Source organism: Desmodus rotundus, chromosome 7, assembly GCF_022682495.2.
Source record: "Desmodus rotundus isolate HL8 chromosome 7, HLdesRot8A.1, whole genome shotgun sequence".
Classification (NCBI taxonomy): domain Eukaryota; kingdom Metazoa; phylum Chordata; class Mammalia; order Chiroptera; family Phyllostomidae; genus Desmodus; species Desmodus rotundus.
In genome coordinates, this window is record NC_071393.1 from 14,135,223 (window position 1) to 14,155,259 (window position 20,037).

At 50.0% G+C, this 20,037-nt stretch overlaps 1 long non-coding RNA gene and 2 gene segments (V, D, J or C); all 3 read right to left on the reverse strand.

The window, feature by feature from the left end:
• Nucleotides 1-14,569, reverse strand: part of LOC112310504 (immunoglobulin lambda variable 5-45-like) — a 715,836-nt gene extending 701,267 nt beyond the window's left edge. The window contains 2 exon segments of the V gene segment in view: nt 14,025-14,351; nt 14,469-14,569. Of these exon segments, the coding sequence occupies nt 14,025-14,351; nt 14,469-14,514 (373 nt within the window).
• LOC128781372 (probable non-functional immunoglobulin lambda variable 5-48) lies at nt 3,167-3,731 on the reverse strand. The segment is given in 2 exon segments: nt 3,167-3,534; nt 3,652-3,731. Coding segments are annotated over 2 exon segments (399 nt in total).
• A 3,769-nt stretch (nt 14,570-18,338) lies between the features above and the next one.
• LOC112310370 (uncharacterized) lies at nt 18,339-18,657 on the reverse strand. The gene is made up of 2 exons (XR_011651409.1): nt 18,562-18,657; nt 18,339-18,437 (listed from the first exon to the last, which is right to left on the reverse strand). It is a non-coding gene; the product is annotated as an uncharacterized lncRNA (long non-coding RNA).
• Nucleotides 18,658-20,037: the final 1,380 nt, after the last annotated feature.

Consider the following 20,037-nt stretch of genomic DNA (forward strand, 5'->3'; position numbering starts at 1 on the left):
GACTGTGGGGCACTGGCGCCCCCTGGTGGATAGAGGAGACATGGCTCCCTGGGACAGGAGCTGGGGCTCAGGGTCCTGCCCTGTTCTGGCCCTGCTCCTGTGCCCCTCCCAGTCCCAGCCTTTTCTGATTGGCTCCCTTCACTTAGAAATATGTGTGTCAGGTTCCTTCTGTGGACTGATGAATGATTTATTGATGAATTGATGTTGCCAATTATATTGTTCCATAGTATATGGACCGGAGTGTGTTTTCTTCATTCATCCACTTATTAAAGGACACAGCAGTTGCTTTATAAGTTTTAACAAACATGAATAAATAAGCAGTAACCTTATGTACACATGATTGTTTCCTCACAAGTGACTGATTTAAATAGGAACCTAGGGGTGTGATTTCTGTGTTGTATCACACAGGAGTGTGTTTAACTTTGTGAGAAACTGACGGAGTGTCTTCAAAGGTGCCCGTGGCTGGTGCATCCCAGCAGCACGAAGCAGAGCTCCTGCCGCCCCACAGCCTGGGAGCCTCTGCTGCGGTCAGTGTGTCAGTGTCGGCCATGCTGATGGGAACCTGGTGGTCCCTCGTTGTGCAAACATGGAATTCCCCAGTAATGCCTTATGTTCACCATCTTTGCACGTTGTTCTCCCAGTTGTACGTTACTGATTAATAAGACTATTCAGACCCACTTAACAAGGATGGGGGGGGGGAAGGGAGGGTGATGTTCCCCACTACGTACGAATTCGAAGGCTGCACAAAGGTCTTAAATCAGATGAAAAGAAATTATCTGTGGGCTCAAAGCTCAGAGAAGGATGAGCGAAGCCCAGGCTGGTACCAGGGAACACACAGGTTGCTGTGCATGTGTTAGCTGGGTGAGAATGAAGGAAGGAAGGAAGCAAAGGGATCAGACATGATTAAGCATCAGGGTCTGGGGAGCCTCAGCCTGCTTGCTTAGTCACAGCTTCCCTCTCCCCAGGGGATGGCAGCACTGACCCTCCCAGGGATGAACATCTCTCCCAACACTTTTAGGGATCAGCCCGACCTCCACTGCCAGGTTGTCCTGAAGACCAGGGGACAGTAAGCACACGCACACGACAACTCCAAATGTGCAGGAGGAGGTGCTTCTATGCAGCCTGTGCAACAGGAGCCGAAATTCGTTGGAAGTCTGGCCCCGTGCCAAGCTGTGGAACCTTAGATGTTGATTGGTTGTTTTGGACAATATGAGGTCTTCCTGAGCCCGAGGTAATACAATGCCAGGGAACAAAGCCTTTCTCACTCTCTCTGTCTCTCTGTGTGTGTCTCTCTCCACACCCCCCAGGAATATGCGGTCGCCCACGTGATCACATGTTCTCTCCATATAGACAATGTGTGTAGAGCCGCCTTCCGGAGCCCCCAGCAGACCTGGTGGGATCCAAAGGACTAACCTTCAATATGAAAGAGAAACTCGGGACACTGGCATTTTTCTGGAAGATACGGTTGAACGTTTTCCATGGCGGGACGGACACGGATGTGACACAGGGGCAGTCCACCCGCATAAATCCTGCCACCCCACAGTCTCCCATGCGTGAGCCTCTTCTCGCGATCCCATTCAAGAAACACGATTTCTGCCGGCAGCACAAAGGGCCACCGGGTCTGGGGTTATACGTGCTGCTCGCAGGCCTTTCCTACCACCGCTCAGCACTTTGGGAATGTTTTACTCTGGAATCAAAGCTGTTCTGTTTGCACTGGAAGAACCATATATTCAAACAGAGATACTTTTCCTTGACAGCACAAAGCAAGAATTCAGAGAATGAAATCTTTTTGTTTAATTTCACGTGTGACAACAGAAGGAAAAACCTGAGCTGGTGTTTGTCGGAGTCTTCTAGGGCTGGACCCCAGGGGAGGTCAGCAAGGTTCTTTCACAACCTTCAATTCCGAGAATGAGGTCCAAACCCTGGGTGGTCCCTCATTACTCTTCTAGGTCACAAAAGCGGCAGCTCCATCCAGGAGGCTTTGGGATGGTTGCCATGGTCGCCCCCAATGTGTCTGCTGCTTCCTGTGCAGGAGAGGCTGACCTGGGGTCTGGGTTCCTCAGCAGCTTCATGGGGGAGGAAACACAGGCACATACTGGGGACTTCCTGCTCCTCATGTCCCACACCCAGCCCACAGCCTGGATGGTGGGGGAGCCCAGGGAAGTGTGAGAGGACAAGGGGTCAGGCGGTGTCTGTGGGCTCAGGAGAACGCACTGACACTCCTGGGGCCCGGAGTCAGGAAGGTGTCCGAGGGCGCAGATTCCAGGGTCAGGCTGAAGGGCCAGAGGCCGTGGGCATGTTCCAGAAGTAACACAAGATTCCGAATTATGACATTGATGTGTGTGACCGCGACTGTCTCGGTTATTGTTTGTAGTCGCAGACACAGTATTGTGAGAAAACAGAATTTATATTGGTCTTGCTCCCTGGTGACAGACACAGAACCTTGTCATTTCTGGGTGACAGGCAGCCTTTTGTTCTAATGAGGTCACTCTGGGTGGGCTGCTGGGTGAGAAATGCTCACTCAATAGACAGAGGGATGACTGGAAGCTAGGAATTTACAGCCCTGCCCCCCATTTCCTTGAGGAGGGAGAAGGACTCAGGTGGAGCCACCCAATTAATTCAAATGAAGGGAAGGAACATGGGAATCTTCAATTTACATCCAAGGCATTAAAGAAACTTGGGCACATCCTGCTTGTGACTGTCCCCTGCAGCGCGGGCAGTCCCGTGGGACGGAGCCCTTCACTGCGGACCTGACACCGTCTCCAGAATGTCGGGTTAGGGCTGAGTTGTGTGCTGGGACATCCAGCTGCTGTCGCAGGGAATGGCTCTGGTAGAGAAACATCCCCCCACGTTTGGTGACCAGATGTGTCAGAAGAGAAGTGTTTTGTGTGAGTAGAAACCAAACACAACAAATTAAATGAAATGAGATTTTTACATGAAACTATTTATTTTGTTAAAATTTACTCTGATACTGTGGGGACAGTCACTTGGGCTTTGTCACCCCATCAGCGTGAGTGACCCGGGGACGCCCTGTGCTCTCACTCATGACTGAGCTGCTCCTTCCCCTTCCACGGACGGTTCTGACTGCAGAGGAGCCCCCCTCACAGAGGCCTCCACAGATGCCTCACTGAGGCTCAGAGCCATGACCTCTGGGCCCAGGGGTTTCTGTCTCACTTCCTCATCATCTGAGCCACTGTGAGTGACTGAAGCTGCTCCCACTGCCATGAGCTGTAGCACAGTAGTAGTCGGCCTCGTCCTCGGGCTGAAGCCCAGAGATGGTCAGGAGCCCTGCGTTGGCCGAGGCGTCTTTGGATCCAGAGAAGCGGCTGGGGACCCCGGAGCCCTGGTGCTTGCTCGAGTCTGAGTAGAACCTCAGGAGATACCGGGGAGGGCTCCCTGGCTTCTGCTGGAACCAGTATATATGGTAGCTGCCAACACTGAAGCCACTGCTGAGGGTGCAGGTGAGTCTGGCTGTGGCTCCAGGAGATGCAGAGATGGAGGGCTGCTGAGTCAGCACAGGCTGGGACAGGGAACCTGCAAACACAGACACATGTCAGTGATGGGGCAGAACCAGGGGAAACTTCTCAGGTGATGGAGCAGGAAGAGAATAACTTAGGAACTGAGCCCCTGGACCCCGAGGCCTGTCCCTACCTGTGCAGTGAGAGAGGAGCACGAGGAGGAGAGGGGTCCAGGCCATGGTGCACACAGCCCCTGAGCCCACAGTGAGGCTGGGCTGCCCAGGCCTCCTTTTCTCCCCACCCTCTGCCAGGGGAGGGGCCATCCATGCAAATGTGTGTCCATCCAGGAGCTGCCCAGCCCCTCCCTGCGCCCTGGGGCTGGAGCTCAGCTCACACCCCAGAATGAGGGGGATGGAAGTTGGCTTCACCCTTTGGGACAGCTCTGGGGGAAGCACCTGCTGAGAAAATACAGGAGTCCATGGGACTCTGCCAGGCCTGAGAGGACACAGCTGCTGAGTCCCCATCAGTGAGCACAAACCCTGTCTCCAGGCCCAGGCTCCTGGGAGTGAATGGTTCTTAATTAGCAGTTGTGTAGGGAACACAGGGCAGTCCCACAGTGCCCCCTGCTGGTGGCAGTGCACACACCACCCATGGCCCACAGCCTTGAGAGCCCAGCTGGTTTCTTCAGCTCACCAGGTCACTGTCTCCTCACACATCCTGGGTCTGCTTCTGTAGGGTCAGTGGAGGCAGTCTGGCTTCCTCACCCAGGTGTCTGGGTAGCTAAGGGGAGCAGTGTTCCCATAGCCTTGAGCCTGGGCCCGATGAACTCTTCCCAGAACGTGAAGTAGGCTGCATGCACAGAATTATGTTATGCTATGTAATCTTCTGGCATTTTTCCGGTTTTGTTCCCTTCTAGTAGTTAAACACGTATAGGGGCTTCTCACTAGAGAGACATGCAGAGAGACGTGCGAGGGGGCAGGTGCCACGCTGGGTGCCACGCTGGGGAGCAAGGGCCATGACATGTGCCATGCAGAGACATGGAGAGAGGCACACGGCTTGCAGCACGCGTGGCTCACCCACCCATGAATAAAGGCATGCCAGGCTCCCAACGCCTCCGTGAATATTTTCCACCCGCACGAATACCATGCCCAGCCTTGAACGATCGCCATACAGGTTCCCAGATCCCGTGTCTCTGACACACTGTACTGGTTCCTGCTGCATCTCACTCCCAGGAATCCACAACGGTGGGAGGGGCAGACAAGTACATTAACGTCAAATTAATTTGGATTCGCCTTTAGTGAAGATGTTGCAAAGTACACGCACAGTGACTTTCATGTCCAATGCCACAGACACCAGGACTGTCTGTCTGGTTGAAGGGCTCATAGGATCTGCTCATGGAAATCTCCAGGAGTGCACTTGTGGGCATGTGCAGAGCACTACTGAGAAAACTTTCATAGATCTGATTTGATTAAGTGATGGGTAAAATAATGGTTTTTGAAGGCTACACATTTACTGGTGGAAAATGTAGCATGCTGATAAATTTCAGGAACTGACTTTTTATCTTAGTTTGTGATGTTTTGCACACCTGTGACATTGTTTCTTGTCAGGATTTTTATTGGGAGTCATCAAATTTGTTTATAATATAAACAGTACTTTCCCTAATTGTGAATTCTTTCTCATTGTCTTATTTTAGTAACAGTCGGGTGTGATGAGTTTGCAGACGTGCCGAGGGTCTGGGCAGTGGGAGGCAGAGACCAGCACGTCCCTCTGTGCCCAGAACCACCTCAGCTTTACCTGTGGCCACAGTCCGATGTCCCCACACGTCTAGTTTCATGGGGACCCCTAGTCACTGACTCTGACCAGGATCCCTTGCTCACCTTGGGTGCTGTGTCCTCAAGGCATTCGAGGGGTCTTTCTCATTCACCTCAGAAAGGTCACCCCCTGCTCAAAACCCTCTGTGACTCCCCACTGCTGTTTGCACAGAACCCCCACTCCTGGGCTCCCCTCATGGGGCTTCATGGTTGCCTCGCCCTCTCCACCCACCACCCTGCAGCCCCTCCACGTGCTCCCACAGCCCTCCTGGCTTTCCTATTGCTTTAAAACCCTGACCCCTCTCCCTCCATGCTGTCTGAGACGACGGCTCTGTTCTTTGCAAAGAAACAGGAATAAACTTGGAATCACGGTGACAACACCAGTGTTGGCAACTCTGAGTGACCCCGATTCGCAGGGCACATGCATGTCACCACAGAATGAAATGAGGAATTAAACGAGACACAAATATAGAGAAAGATCAGAGTCACCCACATTGATTATGCCACCTCAGCCTCCATCCATAGAGTTCCTGTTAGTTAATCTTCTAACTTCTTGTCACTCACTCTGCTCCCACACTGACTATGGCAACAACCCACGCTCCATGTCCTGCATCAGTGTGTGTTTTAGCGTGAACATGATGTAACCTCCCAAACTCTCAGACAGAACAACTGACTTCAACTACTGTCACACACAAACACAGATATGTGCTGTCACCTCGGGAACGGGCAGCTAACTGTGCTGATCTGAGTGAGAGCGTGAAGGGGAACAGACATCCTGTGTTGGAGTCCTGAGGTTCAGGGGTGACATGTGTGAGCAGAAGGAAGTCCAGACCAGCACACTCGTCCTCAGACGTCACTTATCCGCTCCCTTCACCCACGTCACAAGGCAGAATCCTGTCTTGTTCACACAGACAATTCAAACACAAAGTTCTTCCTTTATGAGTTTCCCCACTAGGGTCCATTGTGAGACTTTGGGTAAAGAACTTGAATATCACCTTGTACTGATTACATGGTGGACTTTGAGCTGCGTGTTAGTCCCAGGGGACAACTGATGACCTCACAGACTGTTACTTAAGTGAAAGGTGAGCAGATGTTCAAACAGCCACCGTGCCCTGGGCAGGGCCTGGCTCATGGGGGTCGTCTGGACTTCTGTCCTTGGTGTCTGTTCCCCAACCCCCACGGCTCCTGTCTATGCTCCAGACCCCACACAGACCCCACCCCCAGGGCCCGAGGCTTGTCCTGTGTTCATTGCTCTCTGTGTCTCATGCTTGAAGCGCACTGCCTGAGACAGTAAATGAAGGTAGGTATTTTATATGGTATATGCGTCGTGAAAACTTTCAACATATTAACTGCACACAGAGTACTGCACTCTGGTTGAGAGGAGACTGGGTCATAGGCTCTGACCTCATGTGACAATGTGTGACTGTTTTGTCTAACAGACGGGAACTCAGAAGCACAGAGAGACAGCACATTAGTCTCCGTCCAGCTGACTGGCATGAACAGGACTCAAAGGAAACAGCTGCCTAAACAGCTGAGAAGGAGCCCTTTTAACCCCGTGGGTGTCAAGCTGGGGTGATGGGACCCCCTCTATGATATTTAGAAATGTGTGTAGGTGGTTTCGTGGGTCCTGACTTACAGAACAGGCTGCTACTGCCATGTGTGTGCAGAGTGCAAAGGATGCAGCTAAATGTGCCCCATGCACAGAACTGACGACCCGCGAGCAAAGGCTGCATCCCCATCGTAGGACATGCAAAAGCTCTGCTGCCTTGTTCTGAACTCACTCACCTTCCTGACGAGATTGCAAACAAATAGGCAATCAATCATCAAGACATGGGGAAACTCTGGAAAGAAAATAAAGGGACTCAGAAACCTACAATCTCAACAAACACTTCCCTGCAGGAGACAGAAGTGAGCACCCCCACTAGGTGGGGACCGGTGAGGGCAGACCCAGCAGGGGGAGGCCTGGGGAGTTTTGGCCTCACTTCCCCCTGAGTCTGCAGCAGTGTGATTACACTACCACCAGAAGACTGACAGTAGTAGTCGGCCTCGTCCTCAGGCTGCAGCCCCGAGATGGTCAGGGAGGCCTTGGCTCCTGAACGAGAGCCAGAGAACCGAGCCGGGATCCCTGAGGGTCGACCGTTGCTACCATAGATGAGAAGTTTGGGGACAGCACCAGGGACCTGTTGGTACCAGCTTGCACCACTGTATCCAACATTGTTGCTGTTTCCAGTGCAGGTGAGGGTGACTGTCTGACCCGGAGACCCTGACACTGAGGCTTCCTGGGTCAGCCCGGACTGGGCCCAGGTCCCTGCAGTAAAGGAAAGAAAGGCAGAGAGAGTGAGTAGGGTCTAACAACTCAGTCTGGACCCCAGGGGATGGGCCCAGCCTGTGAGTCCTCCTGGGGCTGCGTTCCCAGACTGAGGACCCAGGCACCTGTGTAGTGAGTGAGGAGGGTGAGCAGGAGGGCAGTCCAGTCCATGGTCGAGACAATCCTGAGGCGCTACCTTCTGAGTTCCACCACTTACAAGAGGCACCTCTGATCTCTTTTATCTTTCCCTGTGCCCCAGAGGAAGAAGGTGTCTTTATGCAAATAAGTCCCTCCAACTGATGGTCCCAGCCCCTTCTTGTACTCCTGTGTCTGCCCCTCTACTGGGCGTGGTTCTGTGAAGGCTGGGGGCCTAGACTGACAGACTCTGAGAGTCCCCAAGGTTTACAGGGAGCACCTGGCAGAGGCACCCAAAATACAAACACATTGCTGGGCTTCCAGCTGAGGGCACACCCAGCAGACCCTCTCCAGAGCTGTCTTGCAGCGCCCCCTGCTCTCCCAGGCAGGGATTCCTCCATGTGAGAGAGGAGAAGCCAGGAGCCCAGACAGAGGAATCAGCCTTCCTCACACCTTGTCCTCCAGGAGGAAAACAAATTAATACCTCATGTCTTGTCCACGCCTTACCCCCTAGTTCAAAGAGGAAACTTTCAGACAGCACCTCTGTTTAGAGAATTGTGGGATAGGCTTCTGGTACCTTCCCTGACAGGGAATTTGTCCCGCATCCTGCATTGAAGGACAGTGGACAGAGCCACGCTGTTACCAGACTAAAGGGGCTTCCTTTGCCTGCACATCAAAGCCCAATAAAACTCCAATAGGCGTTTGCAGCAAAGAGAGCCACGGTTTATTTAAGGAAATGGCATGGAGCCTGGAGACACAGGAGAGCTGGTGGTCTAAAACCTGTTCTCTGATGGCCCACGCAGGCCCAGTTACACATGCGGAAAGTATCAATTATGGTGACTGACGGATTGGGGTCATGGGCTCCACTGATTGCTTGGGCCAGGGCAGGAGGAGTTGATCATTGCTCTGATGTCAGCCCTGGAGACCTTCTGTCTAGTTTGCTGAGGGTGTGGGATGTAGGGTCATTGAGCTTTCAAGAGCCCGGGCTATACCCCCAACTGCCAGGATGGACCTCGGTCCCTGGACTATGCATTTGTCTTCATTAACCCTTCATGGGAAGCGGGTTTCATGGACACTGCACACCGGGAAGGCATTCACAAAGAGGGGCCCTCCTGACAAGGGCAGGCCACCGTCTCTAATGAGCACATCCACGGAGGTTCCGAAGGGGCCTTCGGCGCCCTCCCTGGTGAAGCTGAGAACTGCAGCCCTGAGGTTGCATGGTGGAGAAGGTCTCAACCACCAGAGAGGCAAATGGTATGAATCAGAGAGGGAATCAGGATACCCGGGGAAGGGAGGATGGAGAAGGAGGGAAACAGGCAAAAAGGGCTGCAAACCACTTACATTCACATCAAAACTGCGCAAAAAGTACGAAGTTCCCATATGTCCCCTGCCCCCACGCTTACACAGCCTCCCCCACCATCAACACCGCCCCCGCCCCCGGAGTGGGACATTTCTTACAAACCACAAACCTACACTGACACTCTGTTATCAGCCAAAGCCCCTATTTTACACTAGCGTTCGCCTTGGTGTTGTACATCCTATGGGTTTTGACAGATGTAAAAGCCGTGTACCCACCAGTACAGTGCCACACAGGACAGTTTCACTGCCCTAAAACCCACTGCGCTCCACAACTGTATCCCTCCCTGTGTCTCTCCCTAACCTCTGGAAACCACTGGTCTTTTTACTGTCTCCTTACCTTTCCCATTTCCGGAACGTCATATAATCGGAATCATGCAATGTGTAGCCTTTTCAGATTGGCTCCTCTCACTTAGTAATGTTCATTTAAGATTCCTCCATGTCTTCTCACGTATCTTATTTCCTTTCAGGGCTGAATAATATTCCACTCACTGTACATACAATTGTTCATCTACCACCTACTGAAGAGCATCGCAGCCGCTTTCAAGTTTTGGCATTTACGAAACAGGTGCTGTGCCATCCCTGCGTGGGTTTTGATGGATTCAATTTTGAACTCATTTGAGTGCTGGGTTGTATGGCAAGATTATTTTTAACTTCATAAGAAACCACCAAACTTTTTTACAAAGTGGCTGCACTATTTTACATTCCCACCAGCAATGAATGAGCGTTCCCTTTGCTCCACATGCTTGCCAGCATTTGGTGTTGTCAGTGTTTTGGATTTTTCCCATTCTGACAGGTGTGTTGTGGTATCTCATTGCTGTTTTAATTTGCAATCTTAAATGACAAGTCTTCCTGAATGTGTTTTCACATGCTCATTTGCATCTGGATATCTTCTTTGGTGAAATGGCTGTTCACATCTCTTGCACATTTTTATTAGGTTTTTTCTTCTTTTTGATTTTTGAGAGTGTTTTCTATAATTTGGATAACAGTCCGTTATTCGATTTGTCCTTTGCAAATGTTTCCTCTTCCTCTGTGGGAGAAATAGAGTGAACTGTGCCTGTCTTCTCATTCTCTTGACAGCGCCTGAGTCAGAACAGAAGTTTTAAATTTAATATTTAACAAAATAAATATTGAGCAGGCCCAGCTGATCAATCTTTTGATGGACTGTGACTTTGGCATTGTAATGAAAATGTCATCACCATACACAAGTTCATCTTGATTTTTCCCTGTTTTCTTTTAGGCGTTTTATCATTTTGCATTTTATAACCAGGCCTATACATTTTGAGTTGATTTTTGTAAACGTTGTTAGGTCTCTCTCTAGGTTTTTGTTTTGTTTTGCATGTGGATATTCCAGTTTTTCACCACCTTTGCTGAGAGACCACCCTTTCCCCATTGCACTGCCTTGGCTCCATTGCCAATGTCAGGTAACTGGACTTGTGGGGGTGTGTTTCTTGGCTCTCTGTTCTGTTCCATTGGTCTACATGTGTGTTCTCTTGCTAAGGCCGCTCTGTCTTCATTACTGTACCTTTAGAGCCGGTCTTGAAGTTAGGTAGTGCCAGTCCTCGGAGCTTTTTCTTCTCTTTCAATACTGCTTTGGCTCTTCTGGATTCTTTTTCTTATGCATATCAACTCTTAGAACCATTTTGTTGGTATTTTCAAAATAACTCTCTAAGGTTTCTATTGGGATTGCATGGAATTTGTAGATCGACTAAGAAAGAACTGACATCTTAACAATATTGAGTCTTCCTATCCGTGAGCACGATGATCTCTCTACTTACTTAGTTCTTCTTTGATTTCCTCTGTCAGAGTTTTGTAGTTTTCCCTCTATCGGTGTTGTACATATACTGTTATATTTATAACTGAGTATCTCATTTGAGGGGCGATAATGTAAAGGGTATTGTCTTTCTAATTTCAAACTCACTAGTTCGTTGCTGATATATAAGACAGTGGTCAACACTTGTGTATTAATGTCATGTCTTCTTACTTTGTTATAAATGCTTATTAGTTCCTGGAGGGGTTTTTGGTGGTGGTGGTGATTCTTTCAGATTTCTTCATAGACAACCATGTCATTTATAGAAAAAGATAATTGTGTATCTTCCTTCTCAATCTGTATAACTTTTCTTTCTCTTTCTTGTCTTATTAGCTAAACTTCTAGTACAATGTTTAAAGGAGCGGTGAGAGGGGGCATCCTGGCCTTGTTTCTGACCTTAGCAATAGAGCTTATTAGCAGCCATTAGCATCCCATTAGCCCCCATTAGCATGATGTTAGCTATAGGTTGTTTGTAGATGCATTTCCCTCTATTCTTAGTTTGCTGTGAGTTTTTACCATGAATGGATGTCGAATTTTGTCAAAAGCTCTCTCAGCATCGATTGGCATGGTTATGTGTTTCATCCTCTTCACCTGTTGATGTGATGAATGACATTCATTGATTTTTGAATATTAAACATAGCTGGGATATATGCCACTTGCTCGTGGTACATAATATTTTTACATATTTTCATATTCAATTGGCTAATATTTTGTTGAGGATTTTTGTATCTCTGCCCATCAGTGATATTGATCTGTTATAATTTTTACTGTAATGTTTTTTCCAGTTTTGATATTAGGTTAATACTGTTTTCATAAAATGAGTTAGGAAGTATTCCATCTGCTTCTATTTTCTGGAAGAGCCGGTAGAGAATTGCTATAATTTTTTTCTTACATGTTTGATAGCATTCACCAGTGAACCCACTTGAGCTCGGTTTCATTCCGTTTTGGAAGGTTATTAATTATTGATTCAATTTTTTTAATTGGCATATGCTTGTTGGGACTGTTCCTTCTCGGGAGAGCTTGGAGTAGACTGTGACTTTCAAAGACTTATTGATGGCATTCTTTTGTTATCGTTTGAATATTCACGGGATCAGTACTCTTCCGTTCTTTTGTAATATTGGTAATGTGCATCTTCTCTTTTTTTCTTAGTTAGCATAGCTCCAGGTCTACCATTTACCTTTTCACAGAACCAGCTTTTGACTTTGCGGATCCCTCTGCAATTAGCTGTTCCCACTCTCACTGCCTCATGGCTTGATCTGCACTATTTCTGCTGCTGCTGCTCTGTGTTTCATGTGTGCTCCTTTCTCTAGTTTTCCACAATGGAAGCTTATGTTATCGATTTTAGATCTTTCTTTTATCTAATATGTGCATTCTAGCAATGTTTTCCTCTAAGCACCCGTTTTGGCCCATCTCACAGATTTTGATGTTTTATTTTCATTTAGTTCAATGTTTTCAAACATTCTCTTAAGATGCCCTCTTTGGCACATGAGTTATTTAGAAGTGTATTATTGAATCTCCAAGTGTTTGGGAGATTTTCCAGCTGTTTGTGGGAGCTTTGGAACCTAAGATTTGTCCACTTCCAGCAAGTCAGCAATACAGTTTAGGTTCGTACTGAGTACTGGTCGCCATGGACGTTTCTGCTCCAATAAGCTGTGATTCTCTGTATTCACCTGCCTGTCTCCACGGTTTTGGGGTCAGTGACCTCACCTCTCTGAAGGATATAAGAAGAGTTATTGATGTTCCTGTTTGTCAGATTCTCACCTGTTAGGAAGGACTGACTAGTTCCAAGTTCCTTACCTGTTAGATCAGAAACTGGAAGTCCTTTATGTACCCTTTTCCAAAGACTATTAAGGAGGAAGTTACATACACACAAACGAACAATATATTTTGCAAAGCTAATTAAGTCCTTATACCACCCACATAAACATGGACAAACCCTTAAGAAGCCTCATTTCTGTAGTTGCAGAGTATTCTATGTCCCTCAAAGGGAGAACCACTCTCCTTATTAAGCTACCGTAGCTTCCTGCCCCGTCACTACCGCCTCTCCCCACACACAGAGATCAGCCTTTGGAATAGAGGGGACCCTGCAGACCTAGGCTGTGGAGGATACAATGACTCTCCTTCTTCGCACAGAGGGCGGGGTCTGTGGGTCCTCGTCTGCACTTGCTCTGGGTAGAATTCCCCCAGGAGCCCATAGGTCGTGTGAGAACCTCATCAATGTCTGCACGATGTCCACCCCGCTCCTCCCTGCAGTCAAAGAGGTCCCCCCTGAGTCTAAACTGTCTGTATGGCTGACAAGTAGGCCCTCCAGGCTCTGCATAATGCAGCCAGGGCTGACCCAGGCTAAACCGGATAGTCCAGCGGCCATTTGGGGTCGTGAAGGGAGGACAGCACTGACCATTCTTGTCACTAGCATGTGCCCAGGTAGGTATGCACTCAATGACCTCTTTCCCGCGCCCCAGGTACTCTACCCACCAGGCTGGTGCAGTGAGTACTGTATGTTCACGCTGCAGATAAGGCCCCTGACACGCAGACATATTCAGAAGCGTGTCCGTGATGCACGTCCAGGGCTTGAAACATCTAGGTTTTCAATCCAGACTTTTTCAGATGGAAAGCAAGTTCTCTTTCAATTCCTCCCTCCATTGGGTGAGTCTTGGAAATGGAGAGAAGGGGAGGAGCAGGAGTTAGAAAAGAAATAGGAAGATAGTATTTCTGAGGTATCTGGTCCTAGAATAAGCTCAGTTCATGGTAACAAGGACCCCAGCAGCAAGAATTAGCATCACAATTTAATACAAATTTAATAAGAATTTAATATGATCCTCCCACACCCCTAGGAAGTAGATAACGTTCTGCTCTCCTTTCACAGGTGACAACTCAAAGATTAAGCTCTTCTCGGAGCTGGGAAGCGAACTGCAGGCAGCAAGGGCATGGGGTCAGTGGGGCCAGCATCTCTGCTGACCTGGACGTGGCTGTGCCCAAGGCTCTCTGTCCCAGAACTCAGGAGTGTTTATGAGGCTCTGTCTGGGCAAGTGTGAGAGCCCGCCCAGTGCAGGGACGGTGGAGGAACCTCTCTGCTTCCTTTGTCAGCAGAGCTAAGCAGTAAGGAGGTTTCTGTCTCACTTCCCCACAGGTCGGAAGCACTGTGAAACTCTTTGAGTTGCCATGATATGTAGCACAGTAATAGTCGGCCTCGTCCTCAGGCTGCAGCCCAGAGATGGTCAGGAGCCCTGCATTGGCCGAGGCATCTTTGGATCCAGAGAAGCGGCTGGGGACCCCGGAGCCCTGGTGCTTGTCTGAGTCTGATTTAAATCTCAGGAGATACCGGGGAGGGCTCCCTGGCTTCTGCTGGAACCAGCGTATGTGGTAGCTGTCAACATTGAAGCCACTGCTGAGGGTGCAGGTGAGTCTGGCTGATGCTCCAGGAGATGCAGAGAGGGAGGGTGGCTGAGTCAGCACAGGCTGGGAGAGGGAACCTGCAAACACAAATACTCATTGGTGATGGGACGGACACCCAGGCAAAGATTATCAAGATTCTGAAAGAGAGGGGCGTAATATCGGAAGATTCCCAGGTGTCCCAGTTCCATCCCTACCTGTGCAGTGAGAGAGGAACACGAGGAGGAGAGGGGTCCAGGCCATGGTGCACACAGCCCCTGAGCCCACAGTGGGGCTGGGCTGCCCAGGCTTCCTTTTCTTTCCCACCCTCTGCCAGGGGAGGGGCCGTCCATGCAAATGTGTGTCCATCCAGGGGCTGGCCAACCCCTCCCTGAGCCCTGGTGCTGGAGCTCAGTTCACACCCAGACTGAGGAGGATGGAGGCTGGCTTCACCCCTTGAGAGAACCCTGCAGGGATCGCCTCTTCAGACATCACACAGGGCCCTTCTCAAGGGATATTATCAGGCCCCAGAGGACACAGCTGCTGAGTCCCCGTCAGTATGCACAGGTTCCAGCCACAAGGCCCGGGCTCCTATTAGTGAATGTTACCTAATGAGCAGCTTAAGTGGCACCCCAGGGCAGTCCCACAGCGCCCCCTGCTGGTGGCAGTTTCAACTCCTCCCAACATGGCCCAAAGCACAAGCTGGTTTCTGCAGCTCAGCAGGTCACTTACTCTGTTCACACGTCCAGGGTCTGGGTCCCAGATACTGTGACTCTGATACACTGTACTGGTTACTGTACCATTTCCCCCAGGAATCCACAACTGTGGGAGGTGCTAACTTGTACATAAATGCCAAATTAATTTGTTTCACATTCAGTGAAGATGTTGCAAAATGCACAGTGACCTTCATGTCCAGGGTCACAGATGAGGGGGCCGCACATCTGCTTTGAAGGGTCACAAGGGCTGCTCAGAGAATTTGCCAGGAACACAGGCAGGGGCACGTGCAGAGGAGGCCTACTCAGCTAAAATCTCAAATCACATGACACACACACAGTTGTCCTAGATCTGATGTGATGAAGTCATGGGCAACAATAATGGCTTTTGAAGGGCTCACAGGTAACAGAGGAAAGTGTAACATGCTAATTCGTTTTAGGAATTAACCTTTATTCTTCCTTGTGTTCTCTTATTTTATGTTCTTGGTGTTCTGCATACCCGTGCCATGTGTATCCTGTTAGGGTTTTGTCTTAGGTGACATCACATTTGTTCATATTTTAAACAAAACTTCCTACCTTAATTTTCTTACTCACTGTCTCCCTTAGTTACAAGATACCAGTCGGGTGTGAAGCATTTGCAGATGTGCTAAGTGTCTGGGCAGTTGGAGGCAGAGACCAGCACGTCCCTCTGTGACCGGATCCACCTCTGCTGCACCTGTGCCCACGGTCCCATGTCCCCACACGTCTAAACTCAAGGGGCCCCGTAATCAATGACTCTGACCAGGATCCTTTGCTCACCTGGGACACTGTGTCCTCAAGACACTTGAGGGGTCTTTCTCATTCACCTCAAGCAGGTTACCTCCTGCTTAAAACCCTCAGGGACTCCCCTCTAATGTTTGCACAGAACCCCAATACCTCAGCTGTCCTCAGGGAGCTTCATGGTTGGCCCATCATCTCTCCACACACCATGTAGCCCCTCCACATGCTCTCAAAGCTCCGATGCCCCCACTTCCCTGTTACTTCAGATACCCGGCTCCACTCCCTTCATGAGGTTCAAGGTGACTCCTCCTCTGTCCTTTGGAAGGAGATAGGGTTAAACTTGAATCATGGTGACAACTCACATTTCACCCATTCTTAGTGGCTCCCAGTAGTAGGGCACACACATCACGCAGACAGAATTGGAGAATTAACATGACGATGTTGAAGTCACACAAACTATGGAGAAGAGTTCAAAGAACCACCTGCACCGGTTACACCACCTCAACCTCCATCCACAGGACTCCTGTTGTTTAATCTCCTATCCTCTGTATCTACTGACTTTAAACACAAACACACGGTGCCCTGGCTGGTGTGGGTCAGTGGATAGAGCGCCAGCCTGCAAAACAAAGGGTCTCTGGTTCGATTTCCAGTCAGGGCACTTGCCTGCTTTGCGGGCTATGACTCTGAAGGGGGCGCTCAAGAGGCAGCCACACTCTCATGTTCTTTTTCTTTCTCCTCCCTTCCCCTCTAGAAAAATAAATAAATAAAATCTTAAAAAAAAACCCAGAAACACAAATATGTCCCTTCATCAGCATGTGTTGTAGCATAAATACGCATGTATGTCCCAAACCCTTTGCACAGGACAGCAACGGGTACCACCCCCTGTCCCAGGAGTGCCCTTGTACAGATCTCTGGAACGGGCAGCTGACTGTGCTGCTCTCAGTGAGAGCGTGAAGGGGAACGGCCTCCTGTGTTGGAGTCCTGGGATTCAGGGGTGACACGTGTGAGTAGAAGGAAGTGCAGACCAGCACACACGTCCTCGGAAATCACTTATTTGCTCCCTTCACCCACGTCACACGGCAGAATCCTGTCTTCATTCACTCAGACAATTCAAACCCACGGTTCTTCCTTTATGAGTTTCCCCACTAGGGTCCACTGTGGGACTTTGGGTGAAGAAGTTGAGTATTACGATTCACTGATCACAGGGTGGACTTTGAGCTGCGTGTTAGTCCCAGGTGACAACTGATGACCTCACAGACTGTTACTTAAGTGAAACATGAGCAGACGTTCAAACAGCCACCGTGCCCTGGGCAGGGCCTTGCTCATGGGGGTCGCTGGTCTGTCCTCGGTGTCTGCTCCCCACCCATCCACCGCCCCTGTCTGTGCTCCAGGCCCCACACAGACCCGATCCCCAGGGCCTGAGGCTTTGTCCTGTGTTCATTCCTCTCTGTGTCTCAGGCCTGAAATGCACTGCCTGAGACAGTAATTGAAGGTGGATATTATATAAGTATGTGCGTTGTGAAAACTTTCAACATATTAACTGCACACATACTTTACCCCAATATTGTACATTACATTTTGGGTTTTTTCTTTGTTTGTTTGTTTTATTTAATCTTTATTGTATTTTTTCCATTACCATTTACTCCCCTTACACCCTCCTGCCCCAGCAATCACCACATATTGTCCATGTCCATGAGTCCTTTCCTTTTTGCTCAACCATGCCCACTCCCTGGCCCCACCCTCCCCACACTAGCTGTGTTCCTGCTGTCCTTCACACTGATTGACAGGACGATCCACAGGACTGGGTCTCAGGCTCTGATCTCACGAGTCTGTGTGACCGTTTTGTCTAACAGACGGGATCTCAGAAGCACAGAGAGATGGCACGTTATCTCCGTCCAGCTCACTGGCATGAACACGACTCAAAGGCAACCGCTGCCTAACAGCTGAGAACACGCTCATTTAACCCCAATGGTCTTGACCTGGGGTGATGGGGCCCTTCAAGGCATATTTGGAAATCTGGAGGGGGTGTTGTGGGTCACAACTTAACAAGAGGGTGTCACTGTCATCTATGAGCAGAGTCCAAAGGACGCATCTAAGTGTTGCACACGCACAGAGCAGACCCCGCACAAGCACTGCCCCACACCCACTTCACAAACGCACAGGCTCACACCCCTGAGCTGAAAACTCACCCTCAGGAATCCCTTGTACAGGAAATGGGCAATCAGCCTCCCTGACATGGGGAAATTTGGGGGGAAAACAGATGGACTCACAAACCTCCAGTCTCAACACAAACTTTCCAGCAGGAGGCAGAAGAGAGCCCCCCTCCTTGGTGGGGACAGGCTGAGTGCAGACCAGAAGGGGAAGCTCTGGGAGATTTGGTCTCACTTCCCCGAGTCTGCAGCACTGTGATTACACTACCACCAGAAGACTGACAGTAGTAGTCGGCCTCGTCCTCAGGCTGCAGCCCCGAGATGGTCAGGGAGGCAGAGTTGGAGGAGCTGTCTATGGAGCCAGAGAACCGATCCGGAACCCCGGAGGGTCTATCGTCATCTTCATAGATCACAGTCCTGGGGACACTGCCTGGCCGCTGTTGGTACCAGTGCACATATCTGCTCCCAATGTTGCCGCTGCTGCGGGTGCAGGAGATGGTGACTGTCTGTCCCGGAGACCCCGACACAGACTCGGGCTGAGTCAGCACAAACTGGGCCCAAGACCCTGCAAGGAGACAGCACCACAGAGATCAGTGAGTCAGGACAGACCCTGTTCCCAGGGGAGGGAGGAGAGGTCATGGACCCAGGGGACAAAGTGCCGCCCTCCCAGACTTCCCCTCAGGCCCCACCTGTGCAGTGAGCCAGGAGGGTGAGGACAAGTGGAGCCCAATCCATGGTGGAGACGCCCCCAGACTCTGCTGCCTGAGCCCAAAAGCCAGCCTGAGTCTTCAGACCTATATGTCAGCCTGAGGCTTAGAGTGGGACGTCCTTATGCAAATCTTCCCTTTTATTGGCCTTTCAAGCTGCTCCTTCAGCCTAAGCCTGGGCTCCCACTGAGAACAAGAGATCATAGGAGTGGGAGGGCTTCAGCCCAAAGATGACACAGGAAACAGGCAAGAGTCAGAGGCAGGACTCCCAGCTGAGGACTGTGGGGCACTGGCGCCCCCTGGTGGATACAGGAGACATGGCTCCCTGGGACAGGAGCTGGGGCTCAGGGTCCTGCCCTGCTCCTGGCCCTGCTCCTGTGCCCCTCCCAGTCCCAGCCTTTTCTGACTAAGCTCCGTTCACTTAAAATTATGCCTCTTAGGTTCCTTCTGTGGACTGATGAATGATTTATTGATGTTTCCAGTTATATTGTTCCATTGTGTATGGACCAGAGTGTGTTTTCTTCATTCATTCACTTATTGAAGGACAGGGCAGTAGCTTTCTAAGTTTTAACAAACACAAATAAATAAGCTGTAACTTTATGTGCATCTGCTTATTTGCACACAAGTGACTGATTTAAATAGGAACCTAGGGGTGTGATTTCTGTGTTGTATCACACAGGAGTGTGTTTAACTTTGTGAGAAACTGCCAGAGTGTCTTCAAAGGTGCCCGTGGCTGGTGCATCCCAGCAGCACGAAGCAGAGCTCCTGCCGCCCCACAGCCTGGGAGCCTCTGCTGCGGTCAGTGTGTCAGTGTCGGCCATGCTGATGGGAACCTGGTGGTCCCTGGTTGTACAAACATGGAATTCCCCAGTAATGCCTTATGTTCACCATCTTTGCACGTTGCTCTCCCAGTTGTGTGTTACTGATTAACAAGACTGTTCAGACCCACTCACTGGGGCAAGGGATGACGTTCCCCACTACATAAGAATTGAAAGGCTCCACAAAGCTCTTAAATCAGATGAACATAAAATTCTCTGTGGTCTCAAAGCTCAGAGAAGGATGAGTGAAGCCCAGGCTGGTACCAGGGAACACAAAGGTTGCTGTGCACATGTTAGCTGGGTAAGAATAAAGGAAGGAAAGAAGCAAAGGGATCAGACATGATTAAGCATCATCACCTGGGGAGCATCAGCCTGCTTGCTTAGCCAGGAAGCTACAGCTTCACTCTCCCCAAGGGATGGCAGCACTGACCCTCCCAGGGGATTAATGCCCTCACCTCCCCTTGTAGGAGGAGCATCCTGGCTCTAAAGGAACAAAGAGACCTCTCTCTCTTTCTCTCTGTCCCTCTCTAGGAACATGCAATCACCCCATTTGTTCACTATCTCCATAGCAACAATGTGGGTCTAGCAGCCAAGCAGGGTCCACCCCAGATGGCGTGGCCCCTACAGACTAAGCTGTAAT